The sequence below is a fragment of the Tympanuchus pallidicinctus genome, unplaced genomic scaffold, assembly GCF_026119805.1.
Source record: "Tympanuchus pallidicinctus isolate F22 unplaced genomic scaffold, pur_lepc_1.0 scaffold2, whole genome shotgun sequence".
NCBI lineage: Eukaryota > Metazoa > Chordata > Aves > Galliformes > Phasianidae > Tympanuchus > Tympanuchus pallidicinctus.
The window spans coordinates 9209652-9219951 of NW_026294721.1; the positions used below are offsets into that span (position 1 = coordinate 9209652).

Here is a 10300-nt window from a genome sequence, read left to right on the forward strand (position 1 = left end):
GAGCATCGTGTGCTTCTGTGTGAAGTCATATCTGAACACCGAGAGCTGTTATGTATGTATATATATATATATATATACACACACACACACATATATACGCACATACACATATAAGGAGTAAATAAATAAATGAGTATTATAAATAAATATTCCCACATATAATAAATAAATACATATGCATATAACAAATATGGCTAGAAAAAAAATATGTATATATATATATATGTATAGGTATATATACACAAAAAGGAATAGGTTAAACAGCACTCACCGTACTATGAACACTCAGGCGTCCTCGGGAGACCTCGCAGACAAAGGTTCCCCTCTCTCCGGTGCTCGGCCTTGCACATTCGGGTGCTCTCCTAGGCAGAACGCCCCGCGCCCGCCCCCCGGTGCCCACCGCCCCTCCTGGTGATGGCTGTAGGGCCCGGCTGCGGAGGGCGCGTCTCCTCCGTCTCTTCCATCCATCTCCGCAGACATGAAAGCTCCGCGCCTGCCGCGCTCAGAGGCCGGGGGGGAGGTTGATTATTATTAATGATATTAATATAACCTCGATGTTCGCCGAGCCCATTGGCTGTCAGGGCTGCCCGCTCAGCCTTCTGCAGCCAATGGCAAGGCCGGGACGTGCAGTGGTCATGCCCCCCCCCCGGCTGCTGCCCGTGTGCCGGGGCCGGCACGGCCGCTCCCCCCGCGCCGGGATTTGCTCCCTAATTGACCTAAATAAGGAGCTCGTGAGTGGCAGCCCCGGGGCGGCGCGCACACACACACACAGACACACGGACACACGCACACACACAGCAGAACCCGACCCCGGCCCCGCTCAGCCATCGCCCTGCTCTTCCCCTGCGGAAATCCCATTTGCCGCCGCTCTCCTCCAATCGCAGGATCCCCCCCTCTCGTGTACAGCGTTTAACTCGCATGACATTTTTATTTCGTTATTATCGTTTTCGCGCAGAATCTGGCGCCTCCGATGGGTTGTCGAGTTGCTTTTTTTTTTTTTTTTTTTTTTTTCTTCTTCCCCATTCCCTTCCATTCCTCCTCCTCCCCCCTCCCTTCCTAGCTTGCAGGAAATGATGGCAAACCGCGATCTGAAATGATTACTCCGGAAAAAAACCCTTTTATACCAGGAGAGCATCCACGGGACTAAGCAGAGGCAGGAGGCGGCCGCGGGGCAGCGGGGAGCCGAGGAGCCATCCTCCGGCGGAGCCGGGACCCTCTCCCCTCCCGCAGCTGTTTTACCAACGATGCCGGACGAAGCGACAGAAAACGCCAGCTCTACATCTGCCCGCGTCTCGTCCTTTTTCATCGAGGACCTGCTGGGCACAGAGGGCGGCGGAGGGACGCGGAGGGCGGCGGCGGGAGGCGGAGGTGGGCGCGGAGCTCCGCGCTGCGGCCCCCACTCCCCGCTGCGCCTCGGAGCCTCGGGCTGCCCGCTCCGCGACGCCGCCGTCGGTTGGTACCGCCGTGCTTTCTTGGGCTGCGCCAGCCCCGACAGTAAGTTCCCTTTCCCTATGGGGCCCTGAAGGAAATGGGGGGTGCTGCTGTTCCCTCCCCAGTGAGTCCGGTCCCGTCGCGATCCCGAGTGGGGAGGGAGAGTGGTGCTGCCGGGGTGTCTTTCGGCAGCCTTCATCCCTCTTCTGTCCGGAGATTTCGGCTGCCCAAATTTCCGGAAATGCTCTCAGGGTGTTGGACACCTGGAGAGCCTCCGCCCCGCCTGCTGCTCGTCCTGAAATGTCAACAGCGGGGTCTGTTCTCTCTCTCAGATATTTTTTCCTTTATTTCTTCCTATTATTTTTTCTTCCTTTTTTCTTTTTTCTTTTTTTTTTCTTTTCTCTTTTTTTTTTTTTTTTTTTTTTTTTTTTTTTTCCTGCTTTACGCTTCCCAGTAACCTCGAAAGCCGGTAGCACCGTCCCCGTAGAAGAGTTCCGAAGCAGCCCTCTATAGCATCGGCTCTATAGCCCCCTCCCCTCGGTGCAACCGAGGCCAGCAGCTCCTTCCCCGCGGCTCTCCGCACATTGCGGGGCTTCGCAAGGAGAGGCTTCTCCTCCCACCCGGACTCCGGGGCACAAGTTAACATCTGAAAAGGTTTACGGGCTGCGATCAGTGGTTATTTTTATCCTGATAGAAAAAATATTGTCCCTCGGCACATCCCTTTGATTCCGTGCTGGGCTATGGGATTCGCACGCTTACTCACTACTGAGTAGAGGCGGCATTTATAATCCAGAGGTTTCCTTTTACAGGGACGGGTTTATTAATATTTTTAGTTTCTCTCTGAAGTACGTCTAGAAAGAGAAAATGACCACCAAAACAACTGCATCGTTTTCCTCGCTTCTTTTTCTTTTTTTCCTTTCTTTCTTTCTGCCTTCTATTCTTCATTCACATTCTTCATTTCATTATATTAGCATGTTATCCTCCTTTAGAACTCTAACTGGAAAACACACTATGGGAAACCACGGAGACATGCTGGAGGCAATGTCCCGGTATTAGAGCAGCTGACCCTGCCGATGTGGTTTATGCAGCTGAGAACAACACGAAGCAAAAAGCATTTGTTTCCCCCTCTCTTCATAAACATGCACTCACTGATACACTTACCCTATGTATACAAACCCCAACATACTTATGTATGTTCTTGTAAATACATGTGAACATACGTGTGTAAATACATTGGTATATGTATGTAAATACATATACGTGAGTGTATAAATGTGCAAGCATATAAGTGCATATATATAAGTATGTATGTAGTTATATGAATATATACGTGATGGACACGTATACGCTGTATGTATTCGTGTGCAAAACATATGAAGTGTACAGATGTTATATACATGCACATACATAAGCGTGCATGGATGTTATATACATACGTATGAATATATGTATAGGCATATAGGTATATGCGTGCACATAGCTGTGTATGTGCACAAATATGAGTGTGCACTTACACGTGTACATATGCATGACATATACTTTATGTATTTACATGCCACTATATGGGAGTCTTTCATAACGCAAGGAGCACTAGCAGCGGCCTCAGCCCTGGGCTCGCTGCCCCCGCACCGCGTTGTTTCCCTTCCCGATGCCCGGGCGGGGGGGGCCGCTCATCAGAGCTCCCCCCAACCCCAGCGCTGTGCCTCTCTCCACAGCCAGCGACCGGGACTCGCCGGAGTTGCTCGAGGACACGGAGCGGGCGGGCGGCGGAGGGCGGGCGGCGTCGCGGGGCCCCGCGGGCGGGCGGCAGAGCTCCGGAGGCCGCGAGGAAGAGGAGGAACGCGGTGAGGAAGTGGGCGAAGCGGAGCAGAGAGCCGCCGGACGCAAGAAGAAGACGCGCACGGTGTTCAGTCGCAGCCAGGTCTTCCAGCTGGAGTCCACGTTCGACGTGAAGCGCTACCTGAGCAGCTCGGAGCGGGCCGGCCTGGCAGCCTCGCTGCACCTCACCGAGACGCAGGTGAAGATCTGGTTCCAGAACCGCCGCAACAAGTGGAAGCGGCAGCTGGCCGCCGACCTGGAGGCGGCCAACCTCTCCCACGCCGCCCAAAGGATTGTGCGGGTCCCCATTTTGTACCACGAGAACTCGCCGGCCAGCGCCTTGGGCTTCGGCCTGCCCCACATGTCTCCCCCCTTGGTGGGCTTCTCCAGCGGCGTAAGCTACCCCCTGGGCACCTTCCCCGCCGCCTCCCTTCCTTTCCTCCGCTCGCAGATGACGGGACTCGTCTGAGAGCCCACCTGTATCGGGACCGCTGCCCCGAGCCCCCCCCCCCGGCTTCCAGCTTCACCCTCGGACTTTTTCTTTCCACTTTCACCATTTTCCGCTTTTCGACTTTTTTTTTTTTTTTTTTAAAAAAAAAAAAAAAAGAAAGAAAAGAAAAGAAAAGAAAACGTGCAATAAACTTACCGCTGGGGTTAACGCAGAGAGGCGCGCAGCAGCCGGACGGAACCCAGATGAGCGCAGCCATGAGCCGGGGGCCGTTCAGAGGCCCCCCCTTCCCATCCCCGCCACGCAGCCAAAGAAAACCCGGCCTCGGTCCCGCGCTGACGCGGAGCGGCGTTTTCCCGGGGGGCCGCAGCCCCTCAGCTCCCCCCCGAGCGGGAGACGAATGTACGGCAGCGCCAGGCCCGGGGGCTCCTCCCGGCCCCGCCACTCCCCCCCGCCCCACGGACGGCGAAGCCTCAGTGTCCCCAACCGCGACCTCCGGACCCCTTTCCCCGCTGCTCCGTGCAGGGTTCGGCGGACCCCCGCCTCCAGCATCTCCTCCAGGGCCCGTTGTTTCAGGCCTCTTAATTGGTACAGATTGTTTTGTTGTTTTTTTTTGCCCCTCTCCATTGTTACTCATTTTCATCCGATCGATACTCTCGGGCATGTGCAGTTCCCCCCGGTCTTTTTTTTTTTTTTTTTTTTTTTTTTTTTTTAATTTGAAGCAACTCGAAGGCAAATTGTTGGAGGGAACGTTATCCCGGCCGAAGTCAGAGCTGTGAGGATTTGTTTTCTTTGGTTTCGGTTTATTTCCCTGATTAAAGCGGCCTCTAAAAATACGCGATGGGAAAATAAAAAAATTTAAAAAAATAAAGAGAGAGAGAGAAAGAGAGAGAAATAAGATATAAATAAGAAAAGCAAAAGGACCATACTGTGTTTTAATAGCTAGGTTTGCCTCCTGTTTGGTCTCCTAATGGAAGCTGAGGAAAACGCACCTCCACTTTCCAATCTCTTATGGGCTCGGTTTGTTGATTAATAGTTCGCACTGGCAATTAAAAAAAGGAAAGAAGGAATTCAGACGGAAGCAGACCGGGGAGCTGTACGGCTAGTTATGCAAGCTGGACTGTAATGTGATATTATATGAAGTATTATGCATGCCAAGCTTATTTTTTTCCTTTAATAACTGTTTTGTTTTCCCCTCTCTCCGCACTGCTTAAATGAATTTCGGGTCCCGTATTGTTTCCAAAAGTTGGATTTTCTTTTTCTTTTCCCAATATTAAGGTAAAAATGACCTTGCAAAACTCAGCCTTGACGGAAGGTCAGGCTTTGATCCCACGTTTTAGGGCACAATCAGCTGTAATGTAAGCGGGCAACACTCGGGAGAGCAGCCGGGTCCGGGCTCCGTTGGGGTCTGTACGTGCGATCCGCTCCCCAGAGAAGGAATGGCGATCCGATTCTCACTGTTCCCTCCGCTTTGCATTGTATTGGGGGCGATCTCACGCTTTCTTGTTGTGAAATCGATCGGCGGAGCTTCGGCTTTCATACGAAACCCGAGAAGGGTCATGGACGGATTACAACCTCTCCACCGCTACTTTTTTTTTTTTTTTTTCCCCCCTCTCCTTTTTGGCTTGTAACACGGCTCTGGACATCAGCACTGTTGAAGTAGGGACTCTAAAAGCCTCAAAAGAAAACTCGAGAATGAAAACAAATGTAACAAAATTAAAGCATACTGCGGATTCCTGCGGGGATGCTCGCTCCCACCTGAGCCCCGTTTTTGGGAGCTGTTTCTCCACTGCTCCGAAATCCTTCGTCTGATTCCGGGAGAGCTTCGCCACGCTGTTTTCTTTGCATATCTGTGAAACACTTGGGGTGAAATATCCCCAAAGCGGTGATGTGACAGCGAGGAGAGGAGGAGGATGGGCGCAGCGGTGCCCCGCGGGACGCAGAGCCTCGGGGACTTCGGCCTTTTGGAGGTGACTTTGGGCGACGTTCCTTCTTCTGGCTTCAACGTTTGGGTTCCGTGCCGCTCGGAGCCCGGATTGCCTGGAGGACAGCGAGCAGCTCGTCCCCCCCGTCGGACTCAGTTCCCGCCGGGGTAAAACCGGACTCTCCGCGCTCCTATCAATCAGAGCAGATTGTAACCCAGCGCGCAACGTAACGCCCTCCTCTCTCCACATGCCTTTTCTTTGGAGTAACATATGAGATTATTATACTTCTGATTCTACTAAATATATTTTTTTTCTTGAAGTTAAGGGACTGGCAGGGCTCCACTATCAATCGGATTTTTAAACTGTGTTTTGACATTAGTTCGGGGTTTGTTTGTTTTTTTTTTTTATTTTTTATTTTTTTTTATTTTGTTTTGTTTTTAAAGACGTGCTGATTCTATCAATAAACAGATTTTTTTTCATACACTGTATTTGTAACTTATGATCATAGTAAAATATTAAAAGGTGCAAGACGAGAATTCTTCTAAGAACAAAGTGCTTACTTATGCCTTATTCTGTACGTGCAGGAAGTGCTTTAGAGTCGATTATTAAAAGTGTGTACTGAAAGTGAGAATGCAGGCAGTTCAGGATTCTTTATCTCGTAGATTTTTAAAGACTGTTTTCATTGCACCGGTGGCACGAATATTCTGCAGGATGTAGACAAACAGCTCTCATTAGTCATAAATCGGCCATATTCAGCAGGACAAAAAATAAAAAAATTAAACGCTCACCCCCAAAATGACAGCAACGGATTTTCCGCAGTTTTCTTCCCTACGTATATTTTTATTAAGCAAAGAGGTGATAGCCATGCTTAGTTATTTAGCAAACATAATGGTCTATATGTTGGTGGACTCTACAGCTCAAAGCAGTTCTGAGAAGGCTGTTTGCGACATACAGAGACATACGTTGCTGCTTTATAGATCAAAGCAACCTCAGAATAGCTTCAAAATAAATCCAGTTATACTACAGCTGTAATATTATTATGCAGCATAAATCCTCCTCTGCTGACATTTACTTAATGAATGCTGCTACAACAGCTTAGCTAGATGGCACTCCAGAGGCGAGGCGGTGGAGAACCTTGCCAGGCTGCTCACAAAGGTACCTTGTGTTTATTGGGAGCTAATAGAAAAAATTAGCTGAAAGGTGGCCTTTTTAGTGCTTTTTTAAGCAAAGCAAAAGAATATCGGCACATGATACGAAGCGACCCCCTGAAATAAACTGGCTTAGCCGCTGTAAGATGTTAATATTAATTACACTTTAAATGAAGGTGATCGATACGCTGAAAAGCACCTTGTTACATAGCTGCACTGCAAATGGTACATCGCTCACCCCCCGAAGATGGTCTATAACTTTTCTCATAGGCATGGGTCTAAAATATTCATGCAAATCAATACTTAATAAATCTAATCAGTGCGCGCTGGCTCCACTGTTGAACAATACATTGAGATCGATTTTTTTTTTTTTCTTTTATACTGCATTACCTTGGGAGAGTCTGTCTGCACCCTTGCAGTGTGTCGGGCTGGGGCGCGCACCCTGTGCCGTGCAGCAATCGGGGCCGCGCTCCTGCAGTAGCGCTGCCGGGCTCCGGTGCCTCCGGCTACAGCCGGGCAACGCCACTGCTTCCCCCAGCCCAAAGAGCCCAACTGTAGGGCAGAATTCTTAGTGCTTCATTTAACTGGCCTGAGGTTCTCAACTCCTCTTACCGATCCTACGTTTTAATTTCTGTGTATAGAAACATATGCATAACTATGCGTGTCTTACAAGAACTCAGACTTGAGAAGAAATCATGTAACCCTCTCTCCTCTCCTCTCCTCTCCTCTCCTCTCCTCTCCTCTCCTCTCCTCTCCTCTCCTCTCCTCTCCTCTCCTCTCCTCTCCTCTCCTCTCCTCTCCTCTCCTCTCCTCTCCTCTCCTCTCCTCTCCTCTCCTCTCCTCTCCTCTCCTCTCCTCTCCTCTCCTCTCCTCTCCTCTCCTCTCCTCTCCTCTCCTCTCCTCTCCTCTCCTCTCCTCTCCTCTCTCTTTTCTCCCTTCTTTTCTCTCTTTCCCACTCTCTCTCATTCTCCCATTCTCCTTCTTCTCTTATCATCATTTTTATTTGCTCTCCCTTCTTTCCTTAGCAATCCCAGCCATTTGAGCAGCCAGGTATTGCGTTATTCTGAAATCCCCACCAGGATTTCTCTGCACACCTCTTGTATCGTGTGCAGACATTGCATGGAGGTGATTTATCCGACTTCAAATTGACCTTAAGGGCTGACAAAAGCTTTTAAAGAGGGATGTTCTGTCTTGGGGTCACAGAAGGCCTGATCCTGGCTTTATCCAGTACCTGGAGGTGAAGGGTAGGCTCAGACAAACTTTCCCTGAAAAGCCCCATTCTGTGTGACACTTGCAGGTACTGAGTTTTAAATTTGTTTTTTTAATACTTTTTTTTTTTTTTTTTTTTTTTTGGGGGGGGGGGGGGGGGAGGGGGGGGGGGGGGGGGGACACAGCATTTCTCTCTGTGACCTGCTTCCCTGGGCTGTGTCCCAGAAGAGGAGTGGGGACAACTTCAGAGCTTCTGCAGAGGGGCTGCATGCTCCTGAGAGGGCCTGTTTACTCCCGACTGCAGTGGGGATAAAGTGATCCCGATCCCATAAGCCAAGAAAAGGCAGACTCTCACTTTTCTGTAAACCTAATCAGATTTCAATTCAATGAGATTTAGCTTGAGAGTAGCCTAATTTTTTTTTTCCTGCTCTGAGCTAAAATGGCAATGCAGATATGTATGCCAACCGATCTCCTGTAAAAAGTTTTCTCAGGTAAAAATAATTCCATTCCTCTCGACTCCAGCTTCTAACAGAGGAATATATTATTAAATGCAAAAGGTCTGCCCCTCGGACTCAGAGGCAGCGTGAAGAAAACGCAGGATGAGAATATCCCAGAGTCGGAAAATCTTTTACTACTGTAGGAAAATCGTTGCATTCTAGAGGTGTGCACCTCACCCGAGGCCTTTTGGGGCCGGGAAGTGAATTGAGATGGTGCCTCAAAGCCTTTTCCCTCCCCCCACTCCCCCGGCTCTCTGTACCCTGGGCTGCTCTCCCCATGCTGAAAATTCATTTTTTCAGCTTCTTCACATTTCTCCCCGCTGCTTCCCGGCCCTCCCCTCGCACTATCGCTCCTTTAACCGGACATTTCCACCCCACCGGCCCCGTCAGCTTGCACAAGGCATTGCAAGACAAACGCAACGACTTCAGGCATTTGGCCAATGACCGTGTTAATGGAAGAGGAGGTTTTATATTTTTGTCGCCTGGTGGGATAAATCCAGCTCTCCGTCAGGCGGCTGCATTAAATCTGAGTGCACTTCAAAAGTGTAACAAATTTTCATGAAAAGGAGCTGCAAACCGCTCTCCCCAGAACCACAGCTTTAAAGATTAACGCGGTCCAAAACCTTAAGAAGCCCCGATTTCACCTCACGGAATCTCCGGCGTAACAATATTTAAGAGTCTGTCAGCACTTCTACTGTCAACTCTTTTTCAAGAGCTGCTCGCTCGCTCTCAGCAGTTTTTGTGGTGGAAATATTGCAATTGGGACTAAAAGGCCTTTTAAAAGCCGGTGACAACATTCCCGTGGCTTTGCACAGGAGTGCAGGGGTGGGAAGAGCTGGTGACACCTCTAACTGATCAGAACACCCAGCTGGTACAATGTAATAGGTTTTTAAAGCGATGTTAGTAGGTGGTGAGGAGCAGTTCTAAAGGTACCGCAGAGCTCCCCGAATCCTAAAGAGCACCTGCAGCACTTGCGTTAATAGCGCAATGCTTTCATCCCCCGAAAGGTGTGCACCCGTGGGAGGGATCGAGGTGCCCTGGCGTCACAGGGCTCACCCGGCAGAGAAGGGGTCCCTTCTGCTCGGAACTCTCTGTGGAGATGGGCTGATTGCTCCCCTTGCTCCTCTGCTTACCCATTTTTGCATTTCTTAAAATTACGGAGTAGCCCGAGTATGAAGGAATCCAGAAGGACCACCGAGTCCAACCCATCGTTCCCATATCTCGTCTTCCTTTTCTCTACTTTTGTCTCTCTCCCTTCGCTCAGTGCCTCCTCCCTCTTGATGACAACCTTCTGTCATTCACTCTTTTGTTACTTTTGTCCTCTGTGCAAAATTTCCCCTCCACCTCTTTATTCTTCCAGATTCCAAACCCTCTTCTCCCACATCCCTCCTTCCGTTCGCCTTTTCTCACATCCAACCCTTCTCACCTCATCTCTTTTTCCCTCAACCATCACGCCCACATTTCCACCCTCCTCCTCATTGCCTTTCCCTGGGCTCCGTGGATCTATCTCTCCCCAAGTGAAGGTGCTGAGCAGGGCACTTAGCCCTGCTTTGCCCTACTCCCCCGTGCCTTAGGAACCTCATTCTCAGAAAAGAAAAAATCCCAAATCTTTCTCTCTCTGCTTCCCTCCTGCTCCCTCCTCTCAGCGATTCCTCACGGCCTTTCCTTTCCCTCTCCTCCTGCACCGTTCCCTAAGCCCAGAACCCTTTGGCTCCTTCTAGCTCCATCCCCTCCCTCCTCCTCCCCGACCCCTCCTCTTCCTCCCCCTGTCCCCAGCCCTCCCTCCGCCCCGGCTGCCGCCTTCCCTCAGCCGCCACTCCTGCG

At 50.2% G+C, this 10300-nt stretch overlaps 1 protein-coding gene across 1 annotated transcript; it reads left to right on the forward strand.

Moving 5' to 3' along the window:
• Positions 1-1040: 1040 nt before the first annotated feature.
• HMX1 (H6 family homeobox 1) lies at positions 1041-3813 on the forward strand. Its single transcript, XM_052682755.1, has 2 exons — positions 1041-1494; positions 3147-3813. Exons 1-2 carry the CDS (start codon positions 1245-1247, stop codon positions 3716-3718), a joined length of 822 nt encoding a protein of 273 aa, XP_052538715.1. The 5' UTR covers positions 1041-1244; the 3' UTR covers positions 3719-3813.
• Positions 3814-10300: the final 6487 nt, after the last annotated feature.